Source organism: Rhinopithecus roxellana, chromosome 12 (assembly GCF_007565055.1).
Source record: "Rhinopithecus roxellana isolate Shanxi Qingling chromosome 12, ASM756505v1, whole genome shotgun sequence".
Taxonomy (NCBI): Eukaryota; Metazoa; Chordata; class Mammalia; order Primates; family Cercopithecidae; genus Rhinopithecus; species Rhinopithecus roxellana.
This window is the reverse complement of record NC_044560.1, coordinates 128,678,822-128,697,954: the sequence shown is the minus strand read 5'-3', so window position 1 is coordinate 128,697,954 and position 19,133 is coordinate 128,678,822. Positions and strand designations below refer to the sequence as shown.

The window sequence follows — 19,133 nt, the reverse complement described above, 5'->3', positions numbered from 1 at the left end:
GAGCTTGTAGTGAGCCGAGATCGCGCCACTGCACTCCAGCCTGGTCAATAGAGTGAGACTCCATCTCAAAAAAAAAAAACATCAAATAACTTATCAGCAGACATTACATTAACTGATAAAATGATGAACACTGACATCAGCAACAAGCCAAGAATAATCCACAATCATCTCTATTATTCTGTTATTGTTTTAGAGGTTCTGGCTATTACAGTAAGATGAAAAAATGAAATAAAAACTTTTTTGGAAAAAATATTTTTCCTTGCAGATGATATGATTATATTCTTAGAAAACCTCATATACCACTAAAATTAAAAAAAATAAATAGGTGTGATATGGCTGGTCAAAAGACTAGTATATCAGAATCAATGACTTTTTTCCCCCCATAGTAGCAGTAACCACTTAGAAATGGAAGCCAGGCACGGTGGGATGTGCCTGTGGTCCCAGCTCCTCCGGAGTTTGAGGCAGGAGAAATACTTGAGTTTGAGGATACTTAGCTATGATCGTGCCACTAGCCTGTGTGATATAGTGAGGTTCTGTCTCTGAAGAAAAGAAAGAAACAAATAGATGAAATCAATCTTACATTTATTTACAATATTGAGGAAAAAATAAATAAAATGGCTAAGAATAAACAGGAAAAGTATAGGACCTATCTAAGGACACACTACAAATCTTATTGAGAACACCCATGAAATGATAAAAAAAAAAAAAAGGAAGAATTGTTCCAAATTTGACACTTGTTTAGGATTTTGGACCCTTAAGATTCTTTAAGGCCAGGAGGCTGAGGCAGGAGGATCACTTGAGGCCAGGAGTTTGAGGACCACCCTGGCAACATAGGAAGACCTCGTCTGTACAAAAGCAACAAAATTAGCCGGGCATGGTGGCGCCTGCCTGTAGTTCCAGCTACTCGGGAGGCTGAGGTGGGAGTATTGCTAGAGCCCAGGCAATCGAGGATACAATGAATTGCGGTCGATAGTACCACTGCACTCCAGCTGTGACTGGAGTGACATCCTGTCTCCAGGTTAACACCCAAACAAACAAAGGGTCATTAGTAATTTTCTTGTGTCCCCCTCCTACAATGCCTAGTACCATGCTGGGTACCCTGGTAAAAACCAAAGAGAAACATTTCCTTCCCTAATACATAGTGGATTTCCATGCTTCTTAAAGTGCTTCCTTCTTTTTCTTTTAGCTACTGTTTCAGCTCATTATTGACTACTTAGCTGAGTTCAATTCCACACCAGCTGTCTTTACAATGATAACTGAGCAGTTGAAGAAGACCTACTTTAACATCCTCATCAAGCCTGAGACTTTGGCCAAGTGGGTATAAATGAGATGAGCTTATATTTTGAGGACCTGAAAGTATTAGTCTTCCTAGTGGGTAGGTGTGGGGGATAAGGCTGTAGTTTCAGTGCTAATTTTCAGCCATGTTTGAATTGTGCTGTAGTTTAGGAAACCAGTCCATAATGTTAGAGTATTTCTAACCCCAGCTTATGTAGCTAGCTGTGAATGCCTACTGTACTTAGAGACTAAAAGTAAAGAAGGCTGTTTTCACCAATCATTATACCTAAATAATAGTTAAAGAAGTGCTAGTTTTGGGCTGGGCATGGTAGCTTATACCTGTAATCCCAGCACTTTGGGAGGCTGAGGTGGGAGGATCACAAGCCTCGAAGTTCAAGACTAGCCTGGGCAATATAGCAAGATTTCATCTCTACCAAAAATTGAAAAATTAGCTGGGTGTGGTGGCACATGCCTGTAGTCCCAGCTACTTGGCAGACTGAGGTGGGAGGATTGCTTGAGCCCAGGAGGTTGAGGCTGCAGTGAACCATGATCATGCCACCGCGCACCAGCCTGCATGACAGAGATAGACCCTGCCTCATAAAAAAAACAAACAAAAAACCAACCAGAAGAAGTGCTGGCTTTATTGTAGCCCCGAATTATTTACTGGTGATTTTAGTATGTTGGTGATTAGTAGCTGAGTTAAACTGCTAAACATGTCACTTATCTAGCAATCTTAACTATCCAGAATTCAGCCAACGTTCCAGAAGAGAGCAGAAAGGCAGCTACACAGTCTGAATGCTAATACTTAAACCCTCTGCTCATAGGCAATGCCCTTGGGCCTTCAGTCAGCCTGTTCTTACTACTTTAGTCCAGGGCTAATTGTAGCCTGTAGGATACTTTTGTGTGAATCAGAAAAAAGTATCCCTTTGGGGTACCCTCTATTAGCAGGTAGAGCCTTTGTGGGAGGGAGAGGAAAGTCCTCTGAACAGACATACCCCTTTGTGCACGTGACTGGCTAGCCCCTACTTGACCTTATTGCCCAGGGCATCTATAAATAGTGAACAGCACAACCTTATGTAAAGATTCTGCTTTTGACACAGCTATAATGAACCCATCAGTTTCCAGAATTAGAAAGAAGGGATTAGGAGTCAGTCATGTAATAACTGATATTCTGAACCCAGAAAGTTACAAAAGCTATTAACCAGATATATGTTAGAAAGGACATGGACACAGGGAGGGGAACATCACACACTGGGGCCTGTTGGCCGGTGGGGCGCTGGAGGAGGGATAGCGTTAGGAGAAATACCTAATGTAAATGACGAGTTGATGGGTGCAGCAAAACTAACATGGCACATGTATACCTATGTAACAAACCTCACGTTGTGCACATGTACCCTAGAATTTAAAATATAATAATAAAAATAAGGAGAGTTATCTGCAACCATTGATATGATAATGAATAGCCCTGCCAATAACTCATGAATACTGCCTTATTTATGTATAAAAATACATTAAACACAACCTTCTATTTTATTAAAATTCAACTCCTGAAATTTACTTTATAAAAGATAGAATAATAATAAACCTGTTTGTTGAATATTTTTGTGCTAGATCTAAGAACTTTTATATAAATTGATTAATTCTATCCAAAATGGTTACCTCTCATGAATTACTTCCCTTATTTTACAAATGAAGAAATTGAATCATAGATGTTAGTAGATTTGTCACATTCAAACAGCTTATTTGGGGTGGGGTTGTGGAGATGGGGGATGAAGCTAATCTGATTCTGGGCCAGAGCCATTTACCTATATTATATTGTCACTGCAGTAATAGATATCCCAAATGATGGCCTCTAGTGATTAATAAAATATTAGTGAGATTTCAAACCAAAATAGTAATAATTTTAAATCAGTGTACAAGTAAGTAGACTTGACTCATCCGGCAGCTTTACTTTTATGTGAAATATTTTACCCTGCAACTGAGACAGGTAAGTGCATTTTTGTACTGCTAAGTAAGTTTGTTTAAAAGTTTGTGTATGTGATTTTCAGTACTTTTTTGGTGATTCTGATACTGTTTTCCCATGTTATATTGTGATAAAAATGGTCTCTCTTTAGAAACACATCCTTTATAGAAACTTGACCAAATATTTCTTTATTCTGAAGATTCATTTCTAATAACAAAACTTTGAGTATTTTTTTTTCTGCCCTCTGTACAGAGATGTGCGGCTTTTAATCCTGGAATATGCCCGTTGGTCTATGATTGACAAGTACCAGGCTTTGATGGATGGCCTTTCCCTTGAGTCTCTCCTGAGCTTCGTCAAAGAATTCAAATCCCAGCTCTTTGTGGAGGGCCTGGTACAAGGAAATGTCACAAGCACAGTGAGTGTGAGAGGCTCTGTAGGCCAGGTCTAAATGCAGTTGTGAACTCTGGAATTGCACTAGTTCTTCCCTAAAGGGGGAAACTGTAGTTTTGGCAGGCCGGCATTATCATACTCTGTTTAGGAGGGAACCTGACCCCTCTGCTGCTGGGCAGCTTTCTTCTTAAGATGAAGACTGCTGGGCTGGGAATGGTGGCTCACGCCTGTAATTTCAGCATTTTGGGAGGCCAAGGCAGGAGCATTACTTAATGTCAGGATTTTGACACCAGTCCAGGCAACATAGTGAAGTCTCATCCCTACAAAAAATAAAAAATTAGCCAGGCATGGTGGCACATGCCTGTAGTCTCCACTACTTGGGAGGCTGAGGTGGAAGGATCATTTGAGCCCAGGAGTTTGGGGCTACAGCACGCTATGATTGCACCACGGTATTCCAGCCTGAGCAACAGAGTAAGACCCTGTCTCAAAAGAAAAGAAAGAAAGAAAGAGAGAGAGAGAAAAAAATAGATTGCTGGTAATAGACTTTGAGTGAAATGAGTTTGGCATGTCTATACTGTTAGTTACGTTTGTTGAAGATTGTGGAAACCATAAACAGTTTAGTACAGAGGCTAAAATGGGAGGAAGGAAATGGTGAGGGATATGTGTCCATACACACACACACACACACACACACATACATACATACATACATAGCCAGAACAAGTATGTCAAGCCTATTTGTGAAGCTAAGGTGCTAGGGCTTTATTCTGTAGAAATGGAGAACCATTGAAGGATTTAAGAAGATTTGTGGTTAAGAAATATCCAGAGAGACAAGTTTTGAAGCTGTTTTAAAGTATAGATATGATTTCACTCATGTGAGTTATCTAAAGTAGTCAAACTCATAGAAGCAGAAAATACAATGGTGGTTTCCAGTGGTTGGTGGTTGGGGAGAAGAGGGAGGAGGCGAGTTATTTTATGGGTACAGAATTTTGGTTTTGCAAGATGAAAACGTTCTGAAAATCTGATCTACTGCACAACAGTGTGAATATAGTTAACATTATTGAACTGTACCCCCCCAACACCCTTTTTTTTTTTTTTGAGACAGAGTCTCGCTCTGTTGCCCAGGCTGGAGTCCAGTGGTGCGATCTCAGCTGACTGTAACCTCCGCCTCCCAGGTTCACGCCATTCTCCTGCCTCAGCCTCCCAAGTAGCTGGGACTGCAGGCATCTGCCACCACACCAAGCTAATTTTTTGTATTTTTAGCAGAGACAGGGTTTCACCGTGTTAGCCAGGATGGTCTCGATCTCCTGACCTTGTGATCCACCTGCCTCGGCCTCCCAAAGTGCTGGGATTACAGGCATGAGCCACCATGCCTGGCCCTGAACTGTACATTTTTAAAAATGGTTGAGATTGGCCAGGCGCAGTGTATCACACCTGTAGTCCCAGCACTTTGGGAGTCCGAGGTGGGTGGATCACGAGGTCAAGAGATTGAGACCAGCCTGGCCATCATGGTGAAACCTCGTCTCTACTAAAAATACAAAAATTAGCTGGGCTTGGTGGCACGTGCCTGTAGTTCCAGCTACTCAGGAGCCTGAGGCAGGAAAATCACTTGAACCCGGGAGGCGGAGGTTGTACTAAGCCAAGACTGCGCCACTGCACTCCAGCCTGGGCGACAGAATGAGACTCCTTGTCTAAAAAAAAAAAAAAAAAATTGAGATTATAAACTTTGTGTTATTTTATCACAATAAAAAGTTGGAGTAAAGGCTCTGTGAGGTCGCCCATGCCTATAATCCCACCACTTTGAGAGGCTGAGGCAGGCGGATTGCTTGAGGCCAGGAGATCGAGACCAGCCTGGCCAACATGGTGAAAACCCATCTCTACTAAAAATGCAAAAGTTAGCCAGGTGTGGTGGTGGGCGTCTGTAATCCCAGCTTCTTGAGAGGCTGAGGCAGAAGAATCACTTGAGCCTGGAAGGCAGAGGTTGCAGTGAGCCGAGATCATGCCACTGTACTCTAGCCTGGGTGACAGAGCAAGACTCCATCTCAAAAAAAAAGTTGGAGTGAAAAATGTTGAAGCCTGATGTTAGGCCAAATAAATGAAAAAGAATTGCTTAAGGCTGGGCATGGTGGCTTATGCTTGTCATCCCAGTACTTTGGGAAGCTGAGGTGGCAGAATCGCTTGAGCTCAGTAGTTTGAGACCAGCCTGGGCAACATAGTGAGACACCACTTCCACAAAAAATAAAAAAAATTACCAGGGTGTGGCAATGCACACCTGTAATCTCAGCTACTTGGGAGGCTGAAGTGGGAGGATTGCTTGAGATCAGGAAATGGAGGCTACAGTGAGCTGAGATCATGCCACTGCACTCCAGCCTGGGCAACAAAGCAAGACCCTGTTTTGTTTTGTTTTGTTTTTTTAAAGAAGTGCTTAAGAACTAGAAGATGACGGAGATTCACTCAGTGGGGTTGAGAGAGAAGGGAGTCTAGATGCCCACATTTCTTTCTTAAAGCAGTGGGTTGGTGGAGAAGGAACAGTAATAAGAGTGGGAGCATATGAGGAGTTAGTTCTGATGCATATTGAGTTGGAAATGTCTGTGGGGCCTTGTACCTAAGGCTTTTTCCTCAGTCAGATGCTTGTTCAAGATTCTCTCCCTAAACTGTTTGGCTCTTAACCATCCTCCTTCATGGCTTCCCAGTTTCTCAGGGCTGGCCCTTTGATTGGAATATATAAATGGTCACTCTTGAAATTGTGGCTGCTATCCTCCCCTTGCTATCTTTATTCTTCAACCCCAAAACCAGCCTTAGTTTCTGTCTTGGCCACCAAAAGAATTTTAAGTCTCAGTCCACAAAGGAAAGAGAAGAAATAGCTGCCTGTTTTTCCGAGCACCATTGGAGTACCAGGCAAGGGCTTTTGGCACAGAGTCCTTAGTACCATGAATTTCCCCCAGTGGAAATCACTTTAGAGAAGAGCTCATCCCTCCACTTATTCCTTATTTTATAGATAAGAAAACAGACTTCTTAAGAGGGGAAGAAGATATATTCACTCAGTATTAAATGTTACTTTCTTTGCTTTATCCAGGTTCTATGTCAGTGGGCCCAGGATTCTGAAACATAGTCCATGTTGTCATAAAGGCCACAGCCTAGTTGGGAAACTAACACTGAACAATTAAGTTTGATCCAGTTGGGAATCTGTATATGGGTGAACAGATTGCCAAGAGAGCCAGAACAGTTAAGAGCCACTTAGTGTTCCACAAACACAATAAATCTTGAATCAGTCAATGAATAACTTGTCCAGCATTTAGGTCACCAACTATATCTGCTTTCCGAAAGCTGTGCAGGGCTCCCCAAGCAACTGGAACATTGATATTAGTTGATTCTGGGTGAAATGAATGTCTAGAGAGCTTAATGTAGTTACTCTCTTTTGCATCTTAGGAATCTATGGATTTCCTGAAATATGTTGTTGAGTAAGTATTTGAATTTTCTCTTTGGGGTTATGTGTTCTTACCAGCGAGAGGGCATGGAGCCACAACTCAGTTAATTGTTACTAAACACCCAACTGAAACACTACTTGTAGTAGATTTTTTGAGGCTGGTGTACAAAGCAATTGAAAAGTTAGAAGGCCTAGATTCTTAGTTTTTGGGTGCCTCAGTGACCCGTACTGATTCTCTTGCAGCAAACTAAACTTCAAGCCTCTGAAGCAGGAGATGCCTGTGCAGTTCCAGGTGGTAGAGCTTCCCAGTGGCCACCATCTATGCAAAGTGAAAGCTCTGAACAAGGGTGATGCCAACTCTGAAGTCACTGTGTACTACCAGGTCAGTTGGGGGTACTAAAGACTGGTGGAAGGTCCAGTACCTGGGGATAAGTGACCCAGTGACCTTCAAGGCCCTTTATAGTGACTTCTGTAGTTTTATGCTTGGGACCATTTGTCCTCTTGAAGCAACTACATTTTAAAATTGCTTCTGTTGGTAAAATGGATCCTTTTTCAATCACAGTGAGGGATTGCTTAATTCATCACCTAAGTACTAATCTAGAGGACCAGAAACCGAGGTGTGGATGAAAATCCCTACATGTGCCCCTGGTAGAACTCCAAGGAGCAGAAGGACATTTGTTAAGGGGCAGTTTTGAAAAGGAGACAGAAGTAAACATAGCCAAACAATTAAGACACAGCAAACAGAATGACCTACTGGAGTCATAAATGTTTAAAGCACCTGAGAGGAAGGATTTATCACCGCTGTTTTAGGGTGACAACTCCATGATCTAGAGCCCCTTCCTTCTTGAGGCCATACCAGCCGGGTCTCAAATGTATTCCTTTTGTCTTCAGATTCTGTGTTCTTTCCACACCATTCTATTGGGGTGGGTGGTGCTTAACGTAAGGAAGCACTTCGCAATAATCACAGTTAGGCTATAGTCTGCTTTAACCTTGGTCCCACTCGCTTCTAGAACTATAGGGATCTTCCTTAAACCTTGCCTGTCTAGTCTGATTACTGACTTCCCAAATTCTGGAGCTCCTGTAGCTGCTGCTGTTACCTTGGGTTCCCTACATCGGGAATGCACTTCTTTGTCAGGTCTTGAAGATCCCTGACTGGGCTTTGGGTGGGATGGCCTGATTATCATTTCTTTGTCTTGTGTCTCTGGCCCTGGGCCTCAGCCTTATTCTGACATTATCCTGGTCTGGTTGTCAGGAGCAAATTCACTTGCCCGATGTCACGGTCATCTCGTTAGTGAAGTTGTGTCTTGTCCTAGTCTTCTTAATGAGTAGTTTGATTTAGGAGCAACAGCAATTTTGGAGCTAGGTTGGTAACATTTTTGTCCTTCCGTAGAGGTCTCGCTTCTCTCTGGAGCCTCTGTGGCTGTAGCATTCCAACCTGCAGCCTTTTCTAGGTTATGACTACCAGGTCCCAAACTCCACAAATGGTATGGCCTAGCCTTTCTTAACCTAGTCTAGATTTTCAGTGCCTCTGACTGCTTACAACCCCAGGACAGGAGTACTCATTTTCGGCACGATTTCACATTGTAAGACTATGTTTATAGAAATGCTTTCCATCAGTCACCTCTTAGCACTAGCTTCTAATACAAACTGTTTGCTTTTGGAAACCATGTCCTTTCTCAGAGAGCATTGGTTTTATTGTGGTCTGTTTAGAGGGAAACAGAAAATCTCAATGCTGACTAATCAGGTCTTGCAAGGGCACATAGGCATTAGCTTCTTCCTCTGATGAGTTGGAAGCAGATGAGTCTGTGTGAGAGGAACCTGCAAGATCCTGACTCTGGGATGCACTAGCAACACCCTTGTTTATTGGCCTCCTGTTCTTTCATTCTGAATGCATTATTTTGCCAGTCTTGGGCAGCTAGCATGTGGTCCCAAAGCGTGGCTTCTTCCTCTGAAATATTTTTCTTATCAACTGATTTTGGTCTGTGTGTGGGGCACTATTCATTTTCTCTCCTCCTGAGGAATAGATCCAGATACATTTCAGGATCCCCAAACATTTCCTGCTGTCTTCTTTAGGGCTTTGAGTTGCAAGTACTTAGTTTTAGAGTGTCCTCTGACAGGATCCGGCAGGTCAGGGATTATTAATCTCACTTTTGTTTGCACCTGCAATTCTATGCTAGTGCCAGGAGTACAAATGGTCAAGCTTGACTCCTGTCCTCATAGACCTTCAGTCTGGTGGGAAGGTAGATATGTAAACAACATCAAAGTATGATTAACTCTCTTGGGGGAGAGCATTGGTGGTGATACCTAAGTGGTTGCCTAGAATAGCTGGATTATTTAAAAGCCCTATAAACCATTGGATATTCAGTTGACCTGACAACCGTTTCTTCTCAGTCAGGTACCAGGAGTCTGAGAGAATACACTCTCATGGAGCTGCTTGTGGTAAGTGCATAGAGACACTGAGGTTTTCAGCAGCCCCCGGCCCACTATGAGGCCTGGCCTTTTCTGCCTGGGATAGGGACAGGGGGAGGTCAGAGACCTGTGATTTGAAGGTGAGATGATCGTCTACTGTTCTCACCCAGTATAAGCATGGACAGGCACTAAGGGAGGCTGGACTTGGGAGGTATGTGAAACACTCTGGGGAGAGAAATGGAGGTTTCTCTGCTGGGAGGAGTTGAGCTGATGGGCAGTATGTTGAATTACAGATGCACATGGAAGAACCTTGTTTTGACTTCCTTCGAACCAAGCAGACCCTTGGGTAAGTCTGCTGCAAGGCCACTGAGCTCAAGTAAGGGCCTAGGGCTAATTGCAGGCTGAAGTTCATCAAATACCCTTACTGAGCAGCCTGTTAGAGCTTCCTTCCATCTCACAGGGTGATACTTACTCATCCAAACTTTTGGAATTTGTACCTTGGACTATAATCAGGTTTTCCATGGGTCAAGTTTCAAGATAAGAAAAAAGGCTAGTGTGTGGTCCCCAATTCAGGAGAGGTATAGAGACCTTAACATTTTTGGGTCGTTCCAGTAAGGATGGGCGGAAACTTTTCCCACTCCTATCTAGTGCCTCCAAGGCTAAGGCCCAGATGATCACCTGAGCTCATCTGACTTTTCTCTCTGGCTGTAGGTACCATGTCTACCCTACCTGTAGGAACACATCCGGGATTCTAGGATTTTCTGTCACTGTGGGGACTCAGGCAACCAAATACAAGTAAGTGAGTAAATAGAGGAGTGTAACCTCCTATTATGGGCATGGAGAGTAGGGGCTACATGTGCTTCCTTCAACCTTAGGCACCCCTGACCAAGTAGGTTTGCTCTGTTTAGTCAGTGGAAGCTGGGAAGATGGGGGTTGTTATAGCTGACCTGTTCCAGGACTGATCAGTAGTTCCAGTGGCCCTACAAGATTTGATTCAAGTCCTGTGGTCATTGTGTGGGGCTTGCCAGTGTTTCTTCTCTTCAGGCAGACCTGAGGACAAGAAGGGAAAGGATGCCTGATCTGACAGGCATGCTGTTAGTTTTCAGATTTGGAATGGTCAAACATGGTTGTGATTGCTTCATTATGAGGATACCTGGAAACTGGGCTGGAGGTGGGTTGAGGGGGAGGGTCCTGTTCTCTTTTCTTTCCTCAACTTCAGGTGGAATACTGAGGCCTGGGAAAACACTTTAGCCTTTTTTCCTGGAAATGTGTCTTAGTCTTCATTCCTTCTTTTACCTTCTGCCTGAGATCAGGTTTTTGATGACTTAATTGAAGATGTTTTGTTTCAGTTCTGAAGTTGTTGATAAGAAGATAGAAGAGTTTCTTTCTAGCTTCGAGGAGAAGATCGAGAATCTCACTGAAGAGGCATTCAACACCCAGGTGACTGTGCCAGCCTGGTCTTTTGGCCTTTGGCCCACACAGGTTCCCAGATACAAGTCTTAACAGGGCTTTGCTGGCCAGTTTTTGAGCTTTGCAGCTCCATCTTCCTCTTACCGTAGTGTCCCCCTAGCTTCATCTGTCCGTCTCATACTGGCATGTCCATCACAAGCCAGGCTGGACAGGGCCCGGTGTGTTCTGGGGGAAGTGGTATGTTGCCCCCCCGAGCATCTTTCTTTTTCATGGGAACAGGTTACGGCTCTCATCAAGCTGAAGGAGTGTGAGGATACCCACCTTGGGGAGGAGGTGGATAGGAACTGGAATGAAGTGGTGACACAGCAGTACCTCTTTGACCGCCTTGCCCACGAGGTAACATGGTTTTCAGAGTAAGACAGCTCAGACAAACTGGTGAAGGTTCCTGATTCTACAGCAATCACAGGTTCATGCACACCAGCATTGTGTGGAAGAGAAACTCGAAACACTAGTCCTGGCCTGATTACTCACTCACTTCTTGAGTTTTCAGACTGGCCTCTCTAGCACCTTAGTTGGCCACGTGAGCTGGGTGCTAATCCTTACCACACTACCACCAATTTCAATCAGAGCAGCTCTATTTTTATGCTATATATTGAGGTTTACAAGATTTTGTGGAGAAAAATAATTTTGCCATTTAAAGAAAACTGAGGACTCTTTATGGTGTTCATTATTCCAGGTGCTTGTCTTTTGACTTCTATTCCAAAGTAGTAAAACCTATGAAAAACAGATCTGGATCCTGTACTCCAGTATGACTTTGGTTAATATGTAGCCCCTATATGGTGAATTACCATAGGACATCATTGCTCTGTGATGGAAAGAGGCTTCATCTTAACGCACTCTAGTTTTCTTAATAGAAGCAAGGTAGATTTCCTCAAGCCATGGTATGCAGCTACCATGTAATTGGGAGGTGACACTAAGGAGATGTGGGTGTTGGGCTCAGTGTCTGATATTTAGCTGTAATTAGAGCATCTGCGAACCTCTCTTGCCATTGTAGATGATTGGTATAAAATGTGAAGGTATGCGAGAGCTTCATCATTGTTTTGGTCTGGAAGGTTAGGGGTAACCAGAGAATAGGAAGAAAAAAATGAGGTCTTCAGATGCTAAGCAGGTCCAGGGACATCTGCCTGGGGGTTAGGTTTAAGAGCTATCTTTCTTCTTAGATTTCTTTCCTATCTTCCCTTCCCTTGTCAGATTGAAGCACTGAAGTCATTCTCAAAATCAGACCTGGTCAACTGGTTCAAGGCTCATAGAGGGCCAGGAAGTAAAATGCTCAGCGTTCATGTGAGTATGGTTAACTCCATCCATTCTAGGGTTGTCATTTACTGAGTTTGGGTGGTTTGGGTGGTTATCAGAAATCTTAAACCCCTAAATCTGGTCAGCAGAGTTTTCACTTTTGTCTTTGACCTCTTTCAGGTTGTTGGATATGGGAAGTATGAACTGGAAGAGGATGGTACCCCTTCTGGTGAGGATTCAAATTCTTCTTGTGAAGTGATGCAGCTAACCTACCTGCCAACCTCTCCTCTGCTGGCAGATTGTATCATCCCCATTACTGATATCAGGGCTTTCACATCAACACTCAACCTTCTCCCCTACCATAAAATAGTCAAATAAACTGCAGTCGCGTTGGCCTGAAGCAATGTGTATTTTAAAATGTGTTTGTATTTTATGGAGTTATACTGCTGCCTTAGGGCTTCCAATGAAGTTTTGCACTGGCATCATAGCATTTGATTTACTTTTTATCCTTTCTTTGTTGAGACTAATAAATCCAGGGTTACTGTAGGAGCTGGCAAAGGAAGATTAGCAGAGTGGGCCAAGTGAGACCAGAAAGCTTGCAGCAGCACTTTGAGAAGCCCTCTCAGACTGAGAATCCACTTCTTGAAAGGCCTTATGTAACCAGTATATTGAATAACTAAATGCTAGGTATAAGTGTTAGTACCTAAATGCTAGGTACTAATTCCTGTGTGTGTGTTTTTTTTTTTTTTTTGATGTATTTTTAAATAAAGATAGTTCTGTATTTCCCTTCACAATGAGCCATTTGCTGCTGTGGCATTCATTTTATCATATCTATGTTGGTTCACTGTGGGGTGGGGATCTATAAATACATACTCTTCCCAAACCCTCTAAAGCAATAAAACATTTTTGGATAAAATGTTGGCAGGCAGCCCTACATGTGCAATATGAGTTAAATTAAGATTCTGGGGAATCGCCTGGCAGGGCTAAAGACAGAACATAGAGTCTGAGAGGAAAAGAATGGATCCTCCATTTTTCAAGTATCTTTCTGAAACGCTAGCTCTTGTATTCAAGGTTGCTGAATAATTGGCTTCCAAGTTTAACCATAAAAGATAATAAAAAATGCACATTTTTAAAAAAGGTTGGAAAAATTACTTTATGAAGCCTTAAGAAGCACTAAGAATAATTAAACTGTAATCCAGGATTAGATACAATTTAATAATAGTTCAGTTCCAAAATAAAAGTTATTTTAAGTAAGACCATGAAATTTCCTAACACTTGATTTTAATACATTGCACTAATTTTCTAAAACAACTCAGAGGAACCCATATTTACAGTAGGTAGAATATTTATGAAAAAATCTGGCATTAGGTATATTTATATATATGTGTGTGTGTATGTGTGTGTGTGTGTGTGTGTGTGTGTGTGTGTGTATCCCGAGATTATATGAACTAAGAAACAGGTTGTATATCTTAACAGCAGAACTAGAGTGCAGTTTCAGACTTGGATTTATAAATGCTTTCAACATGTGGTATTTGGAAAAGGAGAAGACATCATCTGGTTTTCAAAACCTGAAGTTTTTCTCAGGACTGAAATCAAAATCGTAACTGCCACAGAGGGAAAAGAGAAGCTTTTCCCCTTAATTGTTCATTTGCGTCAGAAAGTCCAGTATCCCTGAGATAGGAACCACTGTAATTAGAAGGAAGTGAACAGGTTTCTCCCAAAGGAAGATTGTTTGTTGCTGAACTATGCCTACTGCCCTGATCATCAGGTATAAACTTTGCATCTTCCAACCTAATGCTTGGCAGCACCAAGACGTTTCAGTAATGGTTCATCATAAACCCAGCATTCTCCATCTTCATGAAATAACTGTAAGAGAAAGGGGAAGAATTTAATTACATATTTGCTTTGTACTTCTATAATATACTTACTATTTCATGTCTTCTCCCCACCCTGACATTAGACTGAAATGAGTTTCAAGTAGGGACCAGGGATCATCTTGTTTATAAACAGTGTTTGGCACATCACTTCTTCAACATTCACTGAAATAAATTAGGAGGAATAGCACTTAGGAGGGTGGGGCAGGCAAGATTACCCTTGTCTCCCACTGAATCTCCTTCTCCTTCCTTTCTCGGGCTTCTGCTCTTTGTCTTTCTTCAAGCCTGTGCTTTGCTTCAGTTGCTGCATCAATGTCTCTGATTTTTAGGTTGAAAGTGACATCCTTCCAAAGGCTAAAACAAAGAGATAAGAGGAGCTGGCAATGTTGAGAATGAAAGTCTGCAGCCATCCTGAATGTACTATAATACAAGTCAAATGGCTTTAAGTGCTGTAGGTCACAGACTAAATCTCCTTATGCTGGCACCAGGGCACTGGAGTAAGGAACAGAGATATGGGCTCAGAAGACTCCACTGCTAGTTGTCAAAGAAGGAAATAAGGGCTGCCTGATAATATGATAAGGTCAACAGAAGAAAAAGAATAGTGGAAGCTGAGACCTGGGATTCTACTTCTGGCTCAATGTTTAACTTACTGTGTAACTGGGTCAATCAGTTTACCTCTGTAGGGTTTGAGTGTCCCTTAATATAAACTGACAGTGTTAGAGGAACTGAGAAGTTCCATTTCAGAAAAACTCCATGGATTTAACAATGTGATGGTGAAAACAGTATGAATGGAGAGACTAAGGGTCAAGAGGTAAATTACAGAGGCTTAAGGTAGTTAAGATGTGGCTTCCTCTCAAGGCCTTTATTCCCATTTCAGGAAAGAAGGTAAAGAGAAGTTAGTTAACTGAGCCATCCATGGTCACAAAGGTAGTAAGTGGTAGTTCTGACATACGAACCCAGGCATTCAAACTTGGTCTACACTATTATGCTCTGCCCTACTGTCTCAAACCCAGGCCTATGCCTACGCCTAGGCAAAGTTTAAGCACTGCAGCAATAGTTCCACTTAACAATGTCTGCTTACCTGCGGGATTCATACTCATTCTGATCTTCCAACTTCCTCACTTTCTTCTTGATTATAGGCAACTTCTTGGTATCTACAAAGACTGTATTTTCCTAGAAAACAATAGAGGTAGATGGGAACTAGACCCATAAACCCCTAACCTAATGTTAGGCGCACTATAGTGCTTTTGACATTTCAAATTCTCTAGGTCCGAAATGCAGTTCACTGGCTCCTTCTGTTAATTTCATACCGTCTTTCATCTTTAAGAACACTGCGTGGGTAGTAGTACAGAGTACAAGTTCCTTGAAGGAAAGGACTATCTTAACTCATTTTGGTATCTCTGGTGCCAGGCAGTCAGTAAATTTCATTATACAAAATCTTAAGTTGTGTATGAAAATCACAGATTAGTGCTTCATTTTATAAACATACTCCACATACCTAACATTTACTGGGTTCTTACTATGTGCCAGGCATTGTTTCACACATACTATTCTCAAGTGATTTGAGAGCAGAGAGAAAAGTAAAAATGATTATATTTACCTCTCCTGCTGGGAGAAGGTGAGGGAAGGAAAGAAAAAACTTGCCCTGAAGAGATGACATACATTGGAGCTGTCCTAAAGTTCCAGCTCTAATGTACTGTAGAAGGAAGAGCATTATGAAGGAAGTACTAATGAAGGAAGCCAGAATAAGGGATAAAGTACAATCTAATGTAGCCTAAAACAAGTGGCAAAATAGAGGATCTTACCCCTGTTGCATATTTTGCATACATCACACCATTCCATTCTCCTTCAATTGAGCAAAAAGACTTCTTGTCATTTGGAGAACTGAACAGAAAAGGAAATACTTGTGTTAGTCTCAAGTTGAAAAGTATTCTACCAAAGAATCTGCTCAGTGTGGCCCAACTACAGAGTAGAGCACAGAAGAGCAACTGTGAAGTTTTTGATGAAAGCATCTTAACAGAACTGGACTCCCCAGGGCTAACTATAAGAATGAGGGCCAGCTGGGCACGGTGGCTCAAGCCTGGTATCTCAGCACTTTGGGAGGCCGAGACGGGCGGATCACAAGGTCAGGAGATCGAGACCATCCTGGCTAACACGGTGAAACCCTGTCTCTACTAAAAAATACAAAAAATCTAGCCGGGCGAGGTGACGGGCGCCTGTAGTCCCAGCTACTCGGGAGACTGAGGCAGGAGAATGGCGTAAACCTGGGAGGTGGAGTTTGCAGTGAGCCGAGATCCGGCCACTGCACTCCAGTCTGGGCAACAGAGCAAGACTCCATCTCAAAAAAAAAAAAAAAAAAAAAAAAAACAAAAAAAAAAGAATGAGGGTCTTCAACAAGACGCTTATGAACTTGAGCTCCGAAGAACAGTGGATTTGGGCAAGAACGTCCTATTCTGGGTGCAAGGACCATAACAGACTTGGCAAATTCCCTATCCTCAACCTGTCCACAGCCTAGTGGAGACAGACATATCACCACTGAGATTCTACATGGTAAGTGCTGTGGTGAGCTTACATGGGCACTGGGGGTCAGGGAAGGCTTTGCTTAAGAATATAATGCTGGAGACCAGGCTTTCATCCTCAGGTTGAAAAGGACCTCTGTGCCAAATGGTGTGAATACTTTCCCTGAGCAAGGATCCATTCTGCAAAAGCCGTAACAGACCTCTACTTGGACGTACAAGTATGAAATGTGAGAAGATAAGCAACACAGCAAAGGCCTGGTTAGGAAGGGCAAGGCATAAACAAGATTGAAAGAGGCCAGAAAAGGGAGAAATGAACAGGGCAGAGGGAGGAGAGCTGCTATCAATGCCTAAAACTTTCTTTCCCACTGTCCCCTTCCCCCCAGTTAAGGGTTCCAGAGGCAGAGAAAGTCATGGTGCCCTCACTGTAGACCTTCCACTGAATGGCACAGGCATCTGCATCTGACCTGAGAGTATCAAATGGAAGCAAGCCAGATGCCTGCAAAATGTGATGGTTACTGTTTTTCCCCAGCAAAGGCACAGAAAAAGGGGTAGCTGTAAGGACTTGGAGGCAGTGCTGCGGGGGTCACAAAGTCTGCTGTAAGGACCGGCTCATCGTTCAATCTGGCAAGAATAAATTAGCGATCCATAATCTGGTTTAGCTAGGCAACCTAGGAAGGCCTCTTTTGGTTCAACATTGCAAGTCAGGTTCTTAGGAAGGAAACCTATCAATGACCTTTGACTGCTCTGAATATATGTTTTAGGTCTTCTTCTGATATGGGATTTTAGCAAAAGACATGACACATAAAATGTGAAACAGGCTTACAAAGACAGAACCATTCTTTCACACTCCTAATCCAGAAGCTATAGTCAAGACAAAAGGCAATTATTTCAGAAAAGCATAAGAGCTCTAAGGCAGAAAAAATACCTACAAAATCTCAGCAGTAATTCTGTGCTTCTTGCCCCCATAGAAGGGTTTAGTGTGGAAGATGATATTTGCACTATAGCCTGTTTTGGAACAATTAATATTGCATTCTCCTCCTAATTCCACCCAGGGCACTGTGAGGATAGACCTGCAAAATCAAAATTTTTAGGTAAGGTTGACACTTAAGAGGAAGAGGGGGAAGAGGCATGTCTCAAGGAACAGCAGAGTCTACTGCTGATGACAGGAAATGAGCACACTTGCCTTCCATAGCCATTGGGGAATGTGAGAATGTAATGTTCATCATAGTCTAGACATGAGACACAGCCTGTGGAGAGAAGGAACAGAATCTCTGATGAGTAGTGCCAAGTGGCCACAAGGCTTTCTTGTCAAGTTGATGGATACTCCATTCAATTTAGGGATAACCTATCTAGCTCCCCACCCTTGCTCTCACCCCTAATACCAATGCTTAGTTGCTAACAATGACATCTAGTCTAGCCATTTTCTTTTACTAGACAACTGTCCATCACACATTAGAATGACATAAAATTCTCCTATAACACTGTAGTCCACCCAGTGCCAACACACTTACCCTGCCCTATGTTGTGCACCCCAATTGACATCCCAAGGAATTTTGATTTGGTCCAGATATGAGCATTGAATTGTATCTTCTTGTTAAAACACTCAGCATAAAAGGCTGAAACTGAATAGAAATTTTCAGTTAGTACATTATATACCTACAGCCACCTCTCCAAAATTACATAACCTGGGGAAATAACTGACTTCATGGGGAAATCCTTTACCCTTCAAACAGCCTCCAATTAGGCCAGGAGGTACCTACCTGCTTTTTATACCCTTTTCCCCAATGCAAGCATTCATTCAGAGACATGTGGACAGGGTCATCCCTGAAATGATGCTGTGGCCAACCCAGGAAGCCTAAAACCAAAAGGGCTATCTGTTCTGGTCTGCAAGTATGCCCAGGCTCCAGCCCCAACCTAGGCCCATCCAGTGTTTCCAGTTTTAATACTGCACTAAACAAACAAGATGTTGAGGGTATGTACAGTTGACCCTCCATATCCGTGAGTTTTGTACCCACAGATTCAGCCAACTGTGAGTCTAAAATATACAGAGGCTGCGCTCAGTGGCTAATGCCTGCAATCCCAGTACTTTGGGAGGCCAAGACGGGAGGATCACCTGAGGCCAGGAATTTGAGACCAGCCTGGGCAACATAGTGATACACTGACTCTAAAAAATAAAAATAAAAAAATTAGTTGGGTGTGGTGGCCCACGTCCATAGTCCCAGCTAATTGGGAGGCTGAGGTGAGAGGATCATTTGAGCCCAGGAGGCTGCAGCACTCCACCCTGGGGGACAGAGCAAGACCCTGTCTAGAAAAAATAATAAAATACAAAATAAAAATAATACAAATAAAAGAAACAGTGAAACAACTATTTACGTAGCATTTACATTGTATTAGGCATTACAAGTAATCTAGAGATGACTCAAGTATACAGGAGGGTGTGCATAGGTTATATGAATATAAAAGACACCATTTTATGTAAGACACTTGAGCATCCTCGGTTTTGGTATCTGCAGTATGCCAGGAATATACTGTGTAGAAACTACGTATCACTTATATAAACTGTCTCACATAAA

The 19,133-nt window shown here is 42.6% G+C and overlaps 2 protein-coding genes across 14 annotated transcripts in view; one reads left to right on the top strand and one right to left on the bottom strand.

The window, feature by feature from the left end:
* Nucleotides 1-12,585, top strand: part of NRDC (nardilysin convertase) — a 93,637-nt gene extending 81,052 nt beyond the window's left edge. For all 4 annotated transcript variants that reach the window (XM_010370417.1, XM_010370416.1, XM_030942861.1 and 1 more), the window contains 11 exons: nt 1,187-1,314; nt 3,491-3,653; nt 7,058-7,089; nt 7,299-7,437; nt 9,447-9,494; nt 9,758-9,810; nt 10,176-10,259; nt 10,814-10,904; nt 11,154-11,270; nt 12,126-12,215; nt 12,348-12,585. In XM_010370417.1, coding sequence (XP_010368719.1) covers nt 1,187-1,314; nt 3,491-3,653; nt 7,058-7,089; nt 7,299-7,437; nt 9,447-9,494; nt 9,758-9,810; nt 10,176-10,259; nt 10,814-10,904; nt 11,154-11,270; nt 12,126-12,215; nt 12,348-12,545 — 1,143 coding nt within the window. In that variant the 3' untranslated portion in view covers nt 12,546-12,585. The remainder of the gene's footprint in view (nt 1-1,186; nt 1,315-3,490; nt 3,654-7,057; nt 7,090-7,298; nt 7,438-9,446; nt 9,495-9,757; nt 9,811-10,175; nt 10,260-10,813; nt 10,905-11,153; nt 11,271-12,125; nt 12,216-12,347) is intronic.
* Nucleotides 12,586-13,298: 713 nt separating this feature from the next.
* OSBPL9 (oxysterol binding protein like 9) overlaps nt 13,299-19,133 on the bottom strand; it is a 170,237-nt gene continuing 164,402 nt past the window's right edge. For 8 of the 10 annotated variants that reach the window (XM_010370406.2, XM_010370411.2, XM_010370414.2 and 5 more), the window contains 7 exons: nt 18,072-18,182; nt 17,744-17,807; nt 17,490-17,630; nt 15,847-15,925; nt 15,123-15,214; nt 14,260-14,395; nt 13,362-14,033 (listed from right to left, as the gene is read on the bottom strand). In XM_010370406.2, the coding sequence (XP_010368708.1) occupies nt 13,959-14,033; nt 14,260-14,395; nt 15,123-15,214; nt 15,847-15,925; nt 17,490-17,630; nt 17,744-17,807; nt 18,072-18,182 (698 nt within the window). In that variant the 3' untranslated portion in view covers nt 13,362-13,958. Of the gene's footprint in view, nt 14,034-14,259; nt 14,396-15,122; nt 15,215-15,846; nt 15,926-17,489; nt 17,631-17,743; nt 17,808-18,071; nt 18,183-19,133 lie in introns of all 10 variants that reach the window. The other 2 variants (XM_010370408.2, XM_010370404.2) reach the window with 2 other exon arrangements.